Raw genomic sequence first — 19515 nt, 5'->3', positions numbered from 1 at the left:
ATCGTGAGTAATGTGTAATGTGTGTAATATTTCTAAATGTATTCGTCACAAATGGAAAATGAAGGTTAACACTTAAGACCAGGGTCGACCCGGCGCTAGAGGCCTGCACATGGAATATTGCTAGTTCATACATATATAAAACGCTCTTACCTTCACCATCAGCTTACTGAGGTCCTCAAAGGCCTGAGGGGGAATATGAGAAACAGACAGAGAGAGACAGAGACAGAGAGAGAGACAGACAAGAGACAGACAGGAGACAGACAGAGAGAAAGAAAAAGAGAAAGAATCAACAATTAATGTAAGCATTAGAGTAGTACATTAACAGATTAAGCAAAACCCTTTTTCCACATTTTGTTACATTAAAGCCTTATTCTAAAATGGATTTAAATTGGGGAGTTTTAGCCCTCAAACTACACACAATACCACATAATGACAAAGTAAAAACAGGTTATAAAATGTTGATAATTTATATATTGAAATATCACATTTAAATAAGTTTTCAGACCATTTCCTCAGTACTTTGTTGAATCACCGTTGGCAGTGATAACAGCCTCAAGTCTTTTTTGGGTATGACTCAATAAGCTTGACACACCTTTATTTGGGGAGTTTCTCCCATTCTTCTCTGCAGATCCTCTCAAACTCTGTCAGGTTGGTTTGGAATGTCGCTGCACAGCTTTTTCAGGTCTCTCCAGAGATGTTTGTAGTCTGTAGAGATGTTGGATCGGGGTCAGAGATCTCGTTGTTGTAGCAAAGTCTGAGATGTTTGTAGTCTGTAGAGATGTTGGATCGGGGTCAAATCCAGCAAAGTCCGAAGCGTTGCTGTACAGCTATTTCCAGGTCTCTCCAGAGATGTTTGTAGTCTGTAGAGATGTTGGATCGGGGTCAAATCCGGCAAAGTCCGAAGCGTTGCTGTACAGCTTTTTTCAGGTCTCTCCAGAGATGTTTGTAGTCTGTAGAGATGTTGGATCGGGGTCAAATCCGGCAAAGTCCGAAGCGTTGCTGTACAGCTTTTTCAGGTCTCTCCAGAGATGTTTGTAGTCTGTAGAGATGTTGGATCGGGGTCAAATCCGGCAAAGTCCGAAGCGTTGCTGTACAGCTATTTTCAGGTCTGTCCAGAGATGTTTGTAGTCTGTAGAGATGTTGGATCGGGGTCAAATCCGGCAAAGTCCGAACAGCTTGGTCTGTACAGCTATTTGGATCGGGGTCAAAAAGTCGGTCTGTCCAGAGATGTTTGTAGTCTGTAGAGATGTTGGATCGGGGTCAAATCCGGCAAAGTCCGTTGTAGTCTGTAGAGATGTTGGATCGGGGCCAAATCCGCAAAGTCCGGCCTGTACAGCTATTTCCCCAGCGTTGTTTGTAGTCTGAGATGTTGGATCGGGGTCAGCTATTTTCAGGTCTCTGTCCAGAGATGTTTGTAGTCTGTAGAGATGTTGGATCGGGTCAAATCCGGCAAAGTCCGGGTTCTGGCTATTTTCAGGTCTCTCAGAGATGTTTGATCGGGTTCATCCGGGTTCTGGCTGGGCCACTCAAGGACATTCAGAGACTTGTCCCAAAGCCACTCCTGTTTTGTCTTGGCTGTGTGCTTAGGGTCGTTGTCCTGTTGGAAGGTGAACCTTCACCCCCAGTCTGAGGTCCTGAACGCTCTGCAGCAGGTTTCATCAAGGATCTCTCTGTACTTTGCCCTGTTCGTCTTTCCCTCGATCCTGCCTAGTCTCCCAGGCCCTGCCGTTGAAAAACATTCCCACAGCATGATGCTGCCACCACCATGCTTCACTGTAGGGATGGTGCCAGGTTTCCTCCAGACGTGAGGCCAAAGAGTTCAATCTTGGTTTCTTCAGAGCAGGTGCCTTTTTGCAAACTCCAAGCGGGCTGTCATGAGCCTTTTACTGAGGAGTGGCTTCCGTCTGGCCACTACCATAAAGACCTGATTGGTGGAGTACTGCAGAGATGGTTGTCCTACTGGAAGGTTCTCCCATCTCCACAGAGGAACTCTGGAGCTCTGACAGAGTGACCATCAGGTTCTTGGTCACCTCCCTGACCAAGGCCCTTCTCCCCCTATTGGTCAGTTTGGCCGGGTGGCCAGCTTTAGGAAGAGTCTACTTGGTCACCTCCCTGACTAAGGCCCTTCTCCCCCTATTGGTCAGTTTGGCCGGGTGGCCAGCTTTAGGAAGAGTCTTCTTGGTCACCTCCCTGACCAAGGCCCTTCTCCCCCTATTGGTCAGTTTGGCCGGGTGGCCAGCTTTAGGAAGAGTCTTGGCGGTTCCAAACTTCTTCCAATTGCAAATTGTTTATAAAAACCTGTTTTCACTCTTTCATTATGGGGTATTGTGATGTCATTATGAGGTATTGTGATGTCATTATGGGGTATTGTGATGTCATTATGGGGTATTGTGATGTCATTATGGGGTATTGTGTGTAGACTGATGTGGAAAAACACTTATTAAATCAATTTTTGAGTAAGGCTGTAACGTAACAACGTGGAAAAAGTGAAGGGGTCTGAATACTTTCCGAATGCACTGTATCCTATTTTAAAAGCCATTCCAGTATCCCCCCTCCTCTGTAGCTGCCTCCAACCTCTTGTTGGACTCCGTCCTCTTACCAAATCAAACACGGAAACAGTTTTTATTTCTATGTTCCTAAAATGCAATACAGGAGGTCGTTGAGAGCCAAACACAATGTCCCCACTGAATCTGTTCCATTCACTTCTCTCTCTCTACCCAGTCTGTCTCTCCATCTCCATCTCATCCTCTCTCTCTACATTTACATTTACATTTAAGTCATTTAGCAGACGCTCTTATCCAGAGCGACTTTCTCTACCCAGTCTGTCTCTCTTTCTACCCTGTGCCTCTCATCCTCTTCTCTCTACCCTGTGCCTCTCATCCTCCTCTCTCTACCCTGTGTCTCTCATCCTCTCTCTCTCTACCCTGTGTCTCTCATCCTCTCTCTCTCTACCCTGTGTCTCTCATCCTCTCTCTCTACCCTGTGTCTCTCATCCTCTCTCTCTACCCTGTGTCTCTCTCCATCTTATTTCCTTTCTCACCTCTGAGATGTTTTTCTCTGTCTCTTTCCTCCTCTCCTCTATCTTCCTCTCGATGCCGACGATCCCCACCGCTCGCGTCCTTCCTGTCTGTAGGACAACCAGAGAGGAGACGTTATTTACACGTACAGAGAGAGAATCACAGAGAGAGAATCGCAGAGAGAGAATCGCAGGGAGAGAATCACAGAGAGAGAATCACAGAGAGAGAATCGCAGGGAGAGAATCACAGAGAGAGAATCACAGAGAGAGAATCGCAGGGAGAGAATCGCAGGGAGAGAATCACAGAGAGAGAATCACAGAGAGAGAATCGCAGGGAGAGAATCACAGAGAGAGAATCACAGAGAGAGAATCACAGAGAGAGAATCGCAGAGAGAGAATCACAGAGAGAGAATCGCAGGGAGAGAATCACAGGGGGAGAATCACAGGGGGAGATGAGGTCTGATCAAAACAACACACACAAAGCAACAGTAGGAGGTGAGAGGAAGGAAAGGGGTTAGGAACAACAGCACATGTCCCTGCTCCATATTTTAACAACTAGGGGCCCATAAAGCAACAGTCAAAAATATTAACTCCTAGTCGACATCATCCATTAACTCCCTTATATATAAATATATACACACAGACAAAAGTATGTGGACACCGGTTCAAATTAGTGGATTCGGCTATTTCAGCCACACCTGTTGCTGACAGGTGTATAAAATCCGGGCACACAGCCATTCAATCTCCATAGACAAACATTGTCAGTAGAATGGGCCTTACTGCTCAGTGACTTTCAACGTGGCACCGTCATAGGACACCACCTTTCCAGCAAGTCAGTTCGTCAAATCTCTGCCCTGCCGCCATTGGACTCTGGAAAACGTGTTCTCTGCCATGATGAATTACGCTTCACCATATGGCAGTCTGACAGATGAATCTGGGTTTGGCGGATGCCAGGAGAACACTACCTGCCCCAATGCATAGTGCCAACTGTAAAGTTTGGTGGAGGAGGAATAATGGTCTGGGTTTGGTGGATGCCAGGAGAACGCTACCTGCTCCAATACGTAGTGCCAACTGTAAAGTTTGGTGGAGGAGGAATAATGTTCTGGGGATGTTTTTAATGGTTCAGGTCCCTTAGTTCCAGGGAAGGGAAATCTAAATGCTACAACACACAATGACATTCTAGATGATTCTGTGCTTCCAACTTTATGGCAACATTTTGGGGAAGGTCCTTTCCTGTTTCAGCATGACAATGCCCCCGTGCACAAAATGAGGTCCATACAGAAATGGTTTGTCGAGATCGGTGTGGAAGAACTTGACTGGCCTGCACAGAGCCCTGACCTCAACCCCATCAAACACCTTTGGGATGAATTGGACCGCCGACAGTGAGTGAGGACTAATCGCCCAAATTCAGTGCCCGACCTCACTAATGCTCATGTGGCTGAATAGAAGCAAGTCCCTGCAGAAATGTTCCAACATCTAGGGGAAAGCCTTCCCAGAAGAGTGGAGGCTGTTATTGCAGCAATGTTCCAACATCTAGTGGAAAGCCTTCCCAGAAGAGTGGAGGCTGTTATAGCAGCAATGTTCCAACATCTAGTGGAAAGCCTTCCCAGAAGAGTGGAGGCTGTTATAGCAGCAATGTTCCAACACCTAGTGGAAAGCCTTCCCAGAAGAGTGGAGGCTGTTATTGCAGCAATGTTCCAACATCTAGTGGAAAGCCTTCCCAGAAGAGTGGAGGCTGTTATAGCAGCAATGTTCCAACATCTAGTGGAAAGCCTTCCCAGAAGAGTGGAGGCTGTTATAGCAGTGAAGGGGGGGACCAACTCCATCCTTTCACTCCCTCCTCTCTACATTTTCCTCCTCTGTCTCTGCTGCTAAAGCCACTTTCTACCACTCTAAATTCCAAGCATCTGCCTCTAACCCTAGGAAGCTCTTTGCCACCTTCTCCTCCCTCTTGAATCCTCCTCCCCCTCCCCCCCTCCTCCCTCTCTGCAGATGACTTCGTCAACCATTTTGAAAAGAAGGTCGACGACATCCGATCCTCGTTTGCTAAGTCAAACGACACCGCTGGTTCTGCTCACACTGCCCTACCCTGTGCTCTGACCTCTTTCTCCCTCTCTCTCCAGATGACATCTCGCGTCTTGTGACGGCCGGCCGCCCAACAACCTGCCCGCTTGACCCTATCCCCTCCTCTCTTCTCCAGACCATCTCCGGTGACCTTCTCCCTTACCTCACCTCGCTCATCAACTCATCCCTGACCGCTGGCTACGTCCCTCCTGTCTTCAAGAGAGCGAGAGTTGCACCCCTTCTGAAAAAACCTACACTCGATCCCTCCGATGTCAACAACTACAGACCAGTATCCCTTCTTTCTTTTCTCTCCAAAACTCTTGAACGTGCCGTCCTTGGCCAGCTCTCCCGCTATCTCTCTCAGAATGACCTTCTTGATCCAAATCAGTCAGGTTTCAAGACTAGTCCTTCAACTGAGACTGCTCTTCTCTGTATCACGGAGGCGCTCCGCAATGCTAAAGCTAACTCTCTCTCCTCTGCTCTCATCCTTCTAGACCTATCGGCTGCCTTCGATACTGTGAACCATCAGATCCTCCTCTCCACCCTCTCCCGAGTTGGGCATCTCCGGCGCGGCCCACGCTTGGATTGCGTCCTACCTGACAGGTCGCTCCTACCAGGTGGCGTGGCGAGAATCCGTCTCCTCACCACGTGCTCTCACCACTGGTGTCCCCCAGGGCTCTGTTCTAGGCCCTCTCCTATTCTCGCTATACACCAAGTCACTTGGCTCTGTCATAACCTCACATGGTCTCTCCTATCATTGCTATGCAGACGACACACAATTAATCTTCTCCTTTCCCCCTTCTGACGACCAGGTGGCGAATCGCATCTCTGCATGTCTGGCAGACATATCAGTGTGGATGACGGATCATCACCTCAAGCTGAACCTCGGCAAGACGGAGCTGCTCTTCCTCCCGGGGAAGGACTGCCCGTTCCATGATCTCGCCATCACGGTTGACAACTCCATTGCGTCCTCGTCCCAGAGCGCTAAGAACCTTGGCATGATCCTGGACAACACCCTGTCGTTCTCAAATAACATCAAGGCGGTGGCCCGTTCCTGTAGGTTCATGCTCTACAACATCCGCAGAGTACGACCCTGCCTCACACAGGAAGCGGCGCAGGTCCTAATCCAGGCACTTGTCATCTCCCGTCTGGATTACTGCAACTCCTGGTTGGCTGGGCTCCCTGCCTGTGCCATTAAACCCCTACAACTCATCCAGAACGCCGCAGCCCGTCTGGTGTTCAACCTTCCCAAGTTCTCTCACGTCACCCCGCTCCTCCGCTCTCTCCACTGGCTTCCAGTTGAAGCTCGCATCCGCTACAAGACCATGGTGCTTGCCTACGGAGCTGTGAGGGGAACGGCACCTCAGTACCTCCAGGCTCTGATCAGGCCCTACACCCAAACAAGGGCACTGCGTTCATCCACCTCTGGCCTGCTCGCCTCCCTACCACTGAGGAAGTACAGTTCCCGCTCAGCCCAGTCAAAACTGTTCGCTGCTCTGGCCCCCAATGGTGGAACAAACTCCCTCACGACGCCAGGACAGCGGAGTCAATCACCACCTTCCGGAGACACCTGAAACCCCACCTCTTTAAGGAATACCTAGGATAGGATAAAGTAATCCTTCTCTCCCCCCTTAAAAGACCTAGATGCACTATTGTAAAGTGGCTGTTCCACTGGATGTCATAAGGTGAAAGCACCAATTTGTAAGTCGCTCTGGATAAGAGCGTCTGCTAAATGACTTAAATGTAAAATGTAAATATTAAATAGCCATGATTTTGGAATGAGATGTTCGATGAGCAGGTGTCCACATACTTTTGGTCTGTAGTGTACGTCAGTCACTCAATTATTCCCTGTCAGCTCCATTTTAGACAGCTAACTTAGTAACCAGCTAACTAAACGTAGTAACCAGCTAACTAAACTTAGTAACCAGCTAACTAAACTTAGTAACCAGCTAACTAAACTTAGTAATCAAGGTCGAAATAGCGTCCAGAGATCCTCATTGATTTTGTTAGTCAGTCTCACTCAGATATCATATTAAAAACTGCAAACATTTCTCTCCGCCCCATGGCAAAATGTGTAGAATTGCATCAAACTGGCTTTAAAACTGCAACATTTTCAGATGTTTTGTGGCCCCCACCACCATCAAATCTTCCCCGCTATAAACATTATGACATTATCCTTTGTCATTTAGAAAATAATAATTCTGGTCGATCCAGACACTGCGCCGTTGTTTTAATGACTGACGAGATTTCTTCAAATCTGACAATTGACTAGCCCACCCAAAATTATACAAATTGCCCTATAGACCGATAAGCGTAGCCGGTTAAATGTATTTTTGGGGAGATTAACGGTTAGTTAATTAACATCCCTAGGTGAAACAGTACCACTGTATTCCTGGGAGTCTTAGCATCTCAGTCAGATATTAAATGAGAATATAAGAGGTGCTTTACCAACAGAGCCACACAAGGCCATAACAGAATAGACTAGGAAGTTAAGTAGAGTATAGCAGAGGAGAGTGGAATAGAGTAGATTGTGTGTTCTATGACGACCTCTGACCTTTGAGTTGGTTGCCGTAGGGATGGGTTGTGACATGGGCGTACTCTCCCATCTCTTCTGGCTCAACTCCTCGGTCAGCCTCCGGAAGAACTACCCGCAGACAGACAGACAGACAGACAGACAGACAGACAGACAGACAGACACCATGATGGCTCAGACCCAGTATAGAAAAACAAACACGGTGCCATTTTGGCTCTAAATCAGCACGTATCGGACGACAGTTTCACTCACTGCTCATTCCATGCTATTTTCCATTCGTGTACCTTCACATTTCAGTCATTCAGCAGATGCTCTTATCCAGAGAGACTTACAGGGATTAATTAGGGTTAAGTCCCCATCGCTCAAGGGAACAGACCGATTTTTTTTCACCTCGGGGATTGGAACCAGTGACCTTTCGGTTACAGTCTGTTCACGCGATTAACAACTGAGCCACACAAGGCCAATCACATATCTACAGTGTCACTAGCCAGTATCCAATGTTACTACTCTCATTACATATCTACAGTGTCACTAGCAAGTATCCAATGTTACTACTCTCATTACATATTTACAGTATCCAATGGTACTACTCTCATAGTGTCACTAGGCAGTATCCAATGGTACTACTCTCATAGTGTCACTAGGCAGTATCCAATGGTACTACTCTCATAGTGTCACTAGGCAGTATCCAATGGTACTACTCTCATAGTGTCACTAGGCAGTATCCAATGGTACTACTCTCATAGTGTCACTAGGCAGTATCCAATGGTACTACTCTCATAGTGTCACTAGGCAGTATCCAATGGTACTACTCTCATAGTGTCACTAGGCATATTTACAGTAGTGTCACTATCCAATGGTACAATGTACTAGGCAATACTACTCATAGTGTCACTAAATAATATTACTAATATTACATATTTACAGTGTCACTAGCCAGTATCCAATGTTACTACTCTCATTACATATTTACAGTATCACTAGCCAGTATCCAATGGTACTACTCTCATTACATATTTACTAGGCAGTATCCAATATTACTACTCTCATAAAATATTTACAGAGTCACGAGGCAGTATCCAATATTACTACTCTCATAAAATATTTACAGTGTCACTAGCCAGTATCCAATATTACTACTCTCATAGTGTCACTAGGCAGTATCCAATATTACTACTCTCATATTGTCACTAGGCAGTATCCAATGGTACTACTCTCATAGTGTCACTAGGCAGTATCAATGGTACTACTCTCATAGTGTCACTAGGCAGTATCCAATGGTACTACTCTCAACTAATAATATTACTACTCTCATAGTGTCACTAGCCAGTATCCAATGGTACTACTCTCATAGTGTCACTAGGCAGTATCCAATGGTACTACTCTCATAGTGTCACTAGCCAGTATCCAATGTTACTACTCTCATAGTGTCACTAGGCAGTATCCAATGTTACTACTCTCATAGTGTCACTAGCCAGTAATCCAATGTTACTATACCAGTGTCACTATTATCCAATGTTACTATAATAGTGTCACTAGGCAATAATGTTACTACTCTCATAGTGTCACTAGCCAGTATCCAATGTTACTACTCTCATAGTGTCACTAGGCAGTATCCAATGTTACTACTCTCATAGTGTCACTAGGCAGTATCCAATGGTACTATAATAGTGTCACTAGCCAGTATCCAATGTTATACTATAGTGTCACTAGGCAGTATCCAATGTTACTACTCTCATTACATATTTACAGAAGTAATAATACTAAAATATAAATAATAACAATAACACTATACTGGTAAATAACACTATACTGGTAAATAACACTATACTGGTAAATAACACTATACTGGTAAATAACACTATACTGGTAAATAACACTATACTGGTAAATAACACTATACTGGTAAATAACACTATACTGGTAAATAACACTATACTGGTAAATAACACTATAACATAATAATACTACAATGGTAATAATAAGAATACTATAATAACAATAATAATACTGTAATAGTAGTAATAATAATAATAATAATAAGTAATACCAATAATACTACAACAGTATTAATAATACTACTATAGTAGTAATACCGCCAATAATACTATAGTAGTAATAATACTATACCAGTAATATTATATTTCTATAATAGTAATAATAATAATAATACTACTACTAATAATGATAATACTATAGTAGTAATACCGGTAATAATACTATAATAGTAATACCGCCAATAATACTATAGTAGTAATAATACTATACCAGTAATATTATATTTCTATAATAGTAATAATAATAATAATACTACTACTAATAATGATAATACTATAGTAGTAATACCGGTAATAATACTATAATAGTAATACCGCCAATAATACTATAGTAGTAATAATACTATACCAGTAATATTATATTTCTATAATAGTAATAATAATAATACTACTAGTAATAATGATAATACTATAGTAGTAATACCGGTAATAATACTATAGTAGTAATACCGGTAATAATACTATAGTAGTAATACCGGTAATAATACTATAGTAGTAATACCGGTAATAATACTATAGTAGTAATACCGGTAATAATACTATAGTAGTAATACCGGTAATAATACTACACTAGTAATATTATATTTCTATAATAGTAATAATAATAATAATAATACTAATAAAAATAATAATACTACTATAATACTAATGATACTATAATAACAATATTACTATAATAGTAATAACAATATTACTATAATAGTAATAACAATATTAAATGACTACTACCTCTATCTGTCCATGCTCTTTGAAGGACAGTTTGAAGTAGGAGAACTTGCTCTGCTGGTAGGGTCCTGGCTCCTTATTGGCCGGGGAAGCGTGCAGGTGGACCACTATCTTGGCACTGTAGCGTCAGATACAGAGAGAGAGAGAGAGAGGGGGGTTCTGTTATAGGTCAATGATGAAAGCATAGTCAAGAGAGAGGGGGTGTTCTGTCATAGATCAATGATGAAAGCATAGTCAAGAGAGAGGGGGTGTTCTGTCATAGATCAATGATGAAAGCATAGTCAAGAGAGAGGGGGTGTTCTGTCATAGATCAATGATGAAAGCATAGTCAAGAGAGGGGGTGTTCTGTCATAGGATGGCATAGTGTTCTGTCATAGATCAATGATGAAAGCATAGTCAAGATGAAAGCATAGGGGGGTGTTCTGTCATAGATCAATGATGAAAGCATAGTCAAGAGAGAGAGGGTGTTCTGTCATAGATCTATGATGAAAGCATAGCCATGAGAGAGGGGTTCTGTTTTATCCAAGCGACTTATAGTAGTCACGTGTACATATATGTGACATGTGAGTTGTCCTGCTACAAAGTGGTGGGTATTGTTTCAATAGGCTACATGGTTTAATTAGGAGTCACCTCTTTCCGATACCCGCAGCTTGTTCCTCAAAGTAGATGATCTGAGAAAGGGGTATGGCTATGCAGCATTCCTACACACACACACACACACACACACACACACACACACACACACACATACACATACACATACACACGTTAGGAGAGTAAATACTAGACACCATCATATCAGGAACATGGAAAAGGTCACACTAGCTAATATGCAGATAAAGCTGTGCATTTTTATGAAGTGTCACTGTACATTATTCTTCAGGTCCCTCCATATTAACTGGTGAGTACTCAGCAGAGCAATTCCAACATCCAACTTGGCCTGGTGGAAAGACAGAGCAAGAGAGGGACAACAAACGGTCAGATTGGGGCAGGCAGAAATATGTATTTGGTCCGACAGCACTGTTGTAAACATCAACAATGACCTCGTAAACGTGTTTGTCAAGGCAAAAACACGCCCATGCAACCAACCAGTGACGTTATTTTATTTCCGATTAGCTAGTTGACTAGATTTATTCCACTATTTCAAAGAACACATTTAGCTAGATGGCTAGCTAACAATGTAACGTTACCGACTTAGCTAACTAGCTGTTTTCCTTGCCTGGCAATGAGAGCTTGTTAACATCATACCTTGTCTTCTCCGTCATAAAGTTTGACACCTCGTTGTTGAATCACCAATGTTTCATTCATTTCCAGAAGACCATTTGACCATGTGAATCTGTCCATTTTACTTGAATCAACACAAAATACAAGTATAAATAAATATTTGCCAACTTCTCACAGATCCGACGACATGTCCGTGTCTACTTCCTCAAGGGTGTCCAAAAATGTGCCTGTTTGCGCCCCGCGGCCTGATTGAAAATATGATCAATAAATCTATTATTTCACAGTATCTGCCTAAATAAAATATGAGAATACAATGGTCGTATCATAATTTGTGTTTAATATATAGTTCCACTTCAAACAAAAAATATTTGTTCTGAGAAAGTGATCTTTTAACTCATGTTTTTGAATGGGGTCCTAACAAAGGAAGTTGTCGCAGAGGTGTTAGCGGCTTAGTTTATTGTGGTTGTTATGTACAGTTCAAAATATGTCGATAAACTATATGTACATACGATAGACGTTGTGAAACGCTTCAGTAAGGATAAAATTAATTGAGATATTCATTTTTCCATAGAGTAATTTGACCCTTTCTGCTCTGGGCTAACAAACTGCAGAGTTAAGCTAACATTAGCCAAGCTGTCAAGTAGCCAGTTTAACACAGCACTTTCTTGCTAGCTAACTAGCTAGCAATAGATTTTAAACGAGGACAACAAAGAAAACGTCGTAAATACTGTGCCGTTTGTGAATATACTTTGTCTTAAAGTCACATTACGAAGTGTATAGCTCTATTTTAATAGTAAGCTACCAGTAGTTTGTCCGTTTTTAGATTATGTCAGTGATATTGATTGTACTGTAACGTTAGTCCACTGACTCGAGCTAGACAGCCAGGTGGCTATTTAATCAAGGAGTTATTAACACTGAGAATCCGAGATCGTGTTATCCGATCAAACATGGATAAGAAATCATTCGACATCGTCTTAGACGAAATCAGGAAGGTAAGTTTGGTTCAGTTAACCCAAGTGGCTAATAAAAATTCTTTAACACCTAAACGACATTGTCAGCTGAATGAGAATCTGGGTTTACACGACTTTACACGAGACTGAATATGGCAATTATACTTTAATCCGAGGAAGCAGCCATTCAACTTGTCATTTTCAAGCTTGATACCGTTAAAATACGTTAGGTACTTACCAAATAATTTTTCGATGAGCAACTGCAGTCTTTACTTATGTAAATTAATTACGTACTACCAAAAAAGGTGTAAAAAAATCAATAAATGCCAGGTCTGAAAGGTATTATTTTTGACCAAGTGATCACGCGCCATATTTCACCTATTCTGCACCTCCTGCAATAGTCGTGGAATTAAAATACAGTAAATAAAGCCTAGCCTATCTAGAAATATACAAAACGCTGTAAAAACGTGCCCTATATTGTCTACTTAATCTAGTTACATGAAATATTATTGCATTCTATGAACCGCGGGTGAAACGACAGATTGGAAGTTCATACATACACTGTTGTAGGTGGTCAAATCAATGGCCTTTCCTGCTGCTGGATCAGCCAACCAACGTGCGTGACAGTAATGAGTGATTTTTATTGGAGGTACAGAAAATGATTTGGTCATGAACACTTGCTCAAAACAATACTTCAATTCTTTCCTGGCATTTTGTCCGGTTACATGACACTTTTTATTTAGACATTTTTTTGGTACATAATGATGATAGAAACGCCATTCTTTGTTAAGTACCGAACGTATTTTGACATTATTACGCTTGAAAAGCTGGTAAATGGCAAGTTGACTGACTGAATATGAATTGTCATATTCAACACCTGTAAACCCAGATTCTGGTTCACGGCTCAGCTACCTGGCTATGGAGAGCATAGCAGACGTTATCCACACCACTGACTGATTTATGTACACTAGGAGTCATTTCCAATGGTTTTTACTGGGCTTCTTCTCTCTCTGCAGTGCGTGCTAACAGATCAGCGGATTAAGGCGATAGAGCAGGTGCACGGGTACTTCTCCAGCGAGCAGGTACAGTAGCTAGCAAACAGAGAAGGTTGATGAATGACAGCTAGCAAACAGAGAAGGTTGATGAATGACAGCCAGTTACAGAGACATGCTAACCCCCCCCCCCTCTCCCTCCAGGTAATAGACTTGCTAACCCCCCTCTCTCCCTCCAGGTAATAGACATGCTAACCCCCCTCTCCCTCCAGGTAATAGACATGCTAACCCCCCTCTCCCTCCAGGTAATAGACATGCTAACCCCCCTCTCCCTCCAGGTAATAGACATGCTAACCCCCTCTCCCTGCAGGTAATAGACATGCTAACCCCCTCCCCCTCTCCCTCCAGGTAATAGACATGCTAACCCCCCTCTCCCCTCCAGGTAATAGACTTGCTAACCCCCCTCTCCCTCCAGGTAATAGACATGCTAACCCCCCCTCTCCCTCCAGGTAATAGACATGCTAACCCCCCTCTCCCTCCAGGTAATAGACATGCTAACCCCCCCCCCCCTCCCTCCAGGTAATAGACATGCTAACCCCCTCTCCCTCCAGGTAATAGACATGCTAACCCCCCTCTCCCTCCAGGTAATAGACTTGCTAACCCCCTCTCCCTCCAGGTAATAGACATGCTAACCCCCCTCTCCCTCCAGGTAATAGACATGCTAACCCCCTCCCCCCTCTCCCTCCAGGTAATAGACATGCTAACCCCCTCTCCCTCCAGGTAATAGACTTGCTAACCCCCTCTCCCTCCAGGTAATAGACTTGCTAACCTCCCCTCTCCCTCCAGGTAATGGACATGCTGAAGTACTTCTCCTGGGCAGATCCTCAGATCAAAGCTGTCAAAGCTCTTCAACATGTGAGTGACAACAACAGCCAACTCTGATAATGTTTTGTGTTTTACTGTGTAAACAGTAGATAGACGGTGCATTCGGAAAGTATTCAGACCCCTTGACCTTTTTCACATTTTGTTACGTTACAGCCTTATTCTAAATGGATTAAATAAAACATTTTCCTCATCAATCTACACACAATACCCCACAGTGAGAAAGCGAAAACAGGTTTTTAATGCATTTTTGCAAAAAGCAGCTATGAGGTTGAAGGAATTGTCTGTAGTGCTCTGAGACAGGATTGTGTCAAGGCACAGATCTGAGGAAGGGTACCAAAACATTTCTGCAGCATTGAAGGTCCCCAAGAACACAGTGGCCTCCATCATTCTTAAATGGAAGTAGTTTGGAACCACCAAGACTCTTCCTAGAGATGGCCGAACTGAGCAACGTCTCTGGAGAGTCCTGAAAATAGCTGTGCAGCGATGCTCCCCATCCAACCTAACAGAGCATGAGAATCTCTGCAGAGAAGAATGGGAGAAACTCCCCAAATACAGATGTGCCAAGCTTGTAGCATCATTCCCAAGAAGACTAGAGGCTGTAATCGCTGCCAAAGGAGCTTCAACAAAGTACTGAGTAAAGGGTCTGAATACTAAACTGAATTTTCAGTTTTTTAATTTTTTAAATAAAAATTAATATATACACTTGCAAAAATGTCTAAAAACCTGTTTTTGCTTTTTCATTAGGGTATTGTGTAGATTGATGAGGGGGAAAAAAACTATTTCATCCATTTTAGAGTACGGCTGTAACGTAACAAAATGTGGAAAAGGTCAAGGGGTCTGAATACTTTCCTAAAGCTCTGAACAAAATGATTATTATAAATTATTATATAAATTATTATTATAAATTATTATTATAAATTATTATATAAATTATACAATTATAAATTATTATATAAATTATACAATTAAATGGTACAATGTTTCAAGTTGGTTGCAGACAGGCCATGTGTAGCCGATGTGATTTATAGGAGATTTAATTTTATCAGGATATTTTCTACCTGCGGGCTGCAATGTTTTTATTTGTTGGCTTCATGTCGGCTATTTTTACATAATTGACAATCAAACTTTCTTTTTAGGTTTGTATCATTTCCATTTAGATTTGGATAGAATTTTGATAAACAGGACAATGATTTTGAGACACGAAGACATTTATTAGAAATTAAATGAAACTGTTTCTCACGAAAATGTGCATATGGAAACCATAACTCACATACAGATTGGTAGAAATGGTAAGATAAATTGGCATTCTGCGAAAGCCGTCAGCAGCTGGAGGAGAATAGTTGGCGCCTTCTTGAGGCATTTGTCCTATCTCATCAAATCGTAAGCTTAAAGCATCAGACGAGCTCAATGCCTATCGGGGCGGCAGGGTAGCCTAGTGGTTAGAGCGTTGGACTAGTAACCGAAAGGTTGCAAGTTCAAACCCCCGAGCTGACATGGTACACATCTGTCGTTCTGCCCCTGAACAGACAGTTAACCCACTGTTCCTAGGCCATCATTGAAAATAAGAATTTGTTCTTAACTGACTTGCCTAAAGATAAAATAAATATAGTTGACTTAGGGTGTGTCTATAAATGGAAAAATACACGTTTTAAAATGTTCACCAATCGATTAATCGAAAGAACAGTCGATTTTCTACACACAAGCAACAAAGATCTCTAAACTAGAGATAGACATGTGACATCATTTTTATTTGGGGACAGCCCTAATAAATACATTTCTTAGAAGGTTCTCAGTCGTTGGATATTCTGTTTAGAGTTGGGATGGGCACGGTTTTAAACCTGTTCACTATGGCAGACTGTCAGTCATCCTCTAAACCTGAGCACTATGGCAGAGTGTCAATTCCTCTACTTCTACACACAAGCAACAAAGATCTCTAAACTAGAGATAGACATGTGACATCCTGAATTTTTGGGGGGGGATATCCACATAGTCACAAAAAAGAAAGAAAGAAAAAACGTTTTTTAAATAATAATAAAATGCTTGACTCTCTTGACCAATCAGAACGTTGCAACAGCACATGGCAGATATAAACAGTGGACATGCTGCTTGACTCTCTTGACCAATCAGAACGTTGCAACAGCACATGGCAGATATAAACAGTGGACATGCTGCTTTTTAAAATGTAATTCTGGGCATGAAAAGGCGGTCTGAAAATGGGTAGATAATTACTGAGATCACTACTATCCCCACCCTTTTTGTGACTATGTGGATATTTAGCTAAATACTGGCCTGCATGTTTTGATTAAACTTTGACTCTTTGTGTGTTTCTTCCAGAAAATGGTTGCCATCCCCACTACCAAAGTGGCCAACATCCTCAACTGTTTTACCTTCTCTAAGGACCGACTGGTGGTTCTGGAACTCATAGCTCTGTGAGTAACTCTACTTTACAACCCCACCCCACACACACACACACACACACACACACACACACACACAACAGAGTTTCCTTTTGGAAAATGTGATGCCAGACATTTTAGACATTTACCGGAACCATATGCATTGGGTGTGTAACCTGATTAGGGCGTCCACCCACTAACCTGATTAGGGCGTCCACCCACTAACCTGATTAGGGAGTCCACCCACTAACCTGATTAGGGAGTCCACCCACTAACCTGATTAGGGCGTCCACCCACTAACCTGATTAGGGAGTCCACCCACTAACCTGATTAGGGAGTCCACCCACTAACCTGATTAGGGAGTCCACCCACTAACCTGATTAGGGAGTCCACCCACTAACCTGATTAGGGCGTCCACCCACTAACCTGATTAGGGCGTCCACCCCTAACCTGATTTGATTAGGGAGTCCACCCACTAACCTGATTAGGGCGTCCACCCACTAACCTGATTAGGGAGTCCACCCACTAACCTGAATAGGGAGTCCACCCACTAACCTGATTAGGGAGTCCACCCACTAACCTGATTAGGAGTCCACCCACTAACCTGATTAGGGTTAAGTCCACCCACTAACCTGATTAGGAGTCCACCCACTAACCTGATTAGGAGTCCACCCACTAACCTGATTAGGCGTCCACCCACTAACCTGATTAGGGCGTCCACCCACTAACCTGATTAGGGCGTCCACCCACGGTGCTCAGAATGACCGAAATCACATTTTACATTATGTTAATTCATATTAACAGAACAGTTAGATTAAGGTAATTCATATGAACAGAACAGTTCGATTATGGTAATTCATATTAACAGTTAGATTATGGTCATTCATATTAACAGAACTGTTAGATTAGGGTAATTCATATTAACAGAACTGTTAGATTAGGGTAATTCATATTAACAGAACTGTTAGATTAGGGTAATTCATATTAACAGAACTGTTAGATTAGGGTAATTCATATTAACAGTTAGATTATGGTCATTCATATTAACAGAACTGTTAGATTAGGGTAATTCATATTAACAGTTAGATTATGGTCATTCATATTAACAGTTAGATTATGGTAATTCATATTAACAGTTAGATTATGGTAATTCATATTTACAGGACAGTTAGATTATGGTAATTCATATTAACAGGACAGTTAGATTATGGTCATTCATATTAACAGAACAGTTAGATTCTGGTAATTCATATTAACAGGACAGTTAGATTATGGTAATTCATATTAACAGAACTGTTAGATTATGGTAATTCATATGAACAGGACAGTTAGATTATGGTAATTCATATTAACAGAACTGTTAGATTATGGTAATTCATATGAACAGTTAGATTATGGTAATTCATATGAACAGTTAGATTATGGTAATTCATATTAACAGTTAGATTATGGTCATTCATATTAACAGAACAGTTAGATTATGGTAATTCATATTAACAGTTAGATTATGGTAATTCATATTAACAGGACAGTTAGATTATGGTAATTCATATTTACAGGACAGTTAGATTATGGTAATTCATATTTACAGGACAGTTAGATTATGGTAATTCATATTAACAGAACTGTTAGATTAGGGTAATTCATATTAACAGTTAGATTATGGTAATTCATATTTACAGGACAGTTAGATTATGGTAATTCATATTAACAGTTAGATTATGGTAATTCATATTTACAGGACAGTTAGATTATGGTAATTCATATTTACAGGACTGTTAGATTATGGTAATTCATATTAACAGTTAGATTATGGTAATTCATATTAACAGTTAGATTATGGTCATTCATATTAACAGTTAGATTATGGTAATTCATATTAACAGGACAGTTAGATTATGGTAATTCATATTAACAGGACAGTTAGATTATGGTAATTCATATTAACAGTTAGATTATGGTAATTCATATTAACAGGACAGTTAGATTATGGTAATTCATATTAACAGTTAGATTATGGTAATTCATATTAACAGTTAGATTATGGTAATTCATATTTACAGGACAGTTAGATTATGGTAATTCATATGAACAGTTAGATTATGGTCATTCATATTAACAGGACAGTTAGATTATGGTAATTCATATTAACAGTTAGATTATGGTCATTCATATTAACAGGACAGTTAGATTATGGTAATTCATATTAACAGTTAGATTATGGTAATTCATATTAACAGTTAGATTATGGTAATTCATATTTACAGTTAGATTATGGTAATTCATATTAACAGTTAGATTATGGTAATTCATATTAACAGTTAGATTATGGTAATTCATATTAACAGTTAGATTATGGTAATTCATATGAACAGTTAGATTATGGTAATTCATATTAACAGGACAGTTAGATTATGGTAATTCATATGAACAGTTAGATTATGGTAATTCATATGAACAGTTAGATTATGGTAATTCATATTAACAGTTAGATTATGGTAATTCATATTAACAGTTAGATTATGGTAATTCATATTAACAGTTAGATTATGGTAATTCATATTAACAGTTAGATTATGGTAATTCATATTAACAGTTAGATTATGGTCATTCATAATATTAACCGTGTGTTCAGTGACAGTATTACCGAACAGAAATATAAATGCAACATG

The 19515-nt window shown here is 41.3% G+C and overlaps 2 protein-coding genes across 2 annotated transcripts in view; one reads left to right on the top strand and one right to left on the bottom strand.

Moving 5' to 3' along the window:
* Positions 1 to 11846, bottom strand: part of vps36 (vacuolar protein sorting 36 homolog) — a 70259-nt gene extending 58413 nt beyond the window's left edge. Inside the window, exons 1-7 of the mRNA XM_065004997.1 lie at positions 11645 to 11846; positions 11268 to 11336; positions 11027 to 11097; positions 10400 to 10514; positions 7635 to 7724; positions 3041 to 3127; positions 151 to 183 (exon numbers count right to left, since the gene is read on the bottom strand). Coding sequence (XP_064861069.1) covers positions 151 to 183; positions 3041 to 3127; positions 7635 to 7724; positions 10400 to 10514; positions 11027 to 11097; positions 11268 to 11336; positions 11645 to 11740 — 561 coding nt within the window. The 5' untranslated portion in view covers positions 11741 to 11846. The remainder of the gene's footprint in view (positions 1 to 150; positions 184 to 3040; positions 3128 to 7634; positions 7725 to 10399; positions 10515 to 11026; positions 11098 to 11267; positions 11337 to 11644) is intronic.
* A 213-nt stretch (positions 11847 to 12059) lies between these two features.
* Positions 12060 to 19515, top strand: part of proser1 (proline and serine rich 1) — a 66178-nt gene continuing 58722 nt past the window's right edge. Inside the window, 4 exon segments of the mRNA XM_065004996.1 lie at positions 12060 to 12612; positions 13587 to 13652; positions 14409 to 14477; positions 16782 to 16876. Coding sequence (XP_064861068.1) covers positions 12568 to 12612; positions 13587 to 13652; positions 14409 to 14477; positions 16782 to 16876 — 275 coding nt within the window. The 5' untranslated portion in view covers positions 12060 to 12567.

The sequence above is a fragment of the Oncorhynchus nerka genome, linkage group LG19, assembly GCF_034236695.1.
Source record: "Oncorhynchus nerka isolate Pitt River linkage group LG19, Oner_Uvic_2.0, whole genome shotgun sequence".
In the NCBI taxonomy this organism is placed as follows: domain Eukaryota; kingdom Metazoa; phylum Chordata; class Actinopteri; order Salmoniformes; family Salmonidae; genus Oncorhynchus; species Oncorhynchus nerka.
This window is presented reverse-complemented; position numbering and strand designations above follow the sequence as displayed.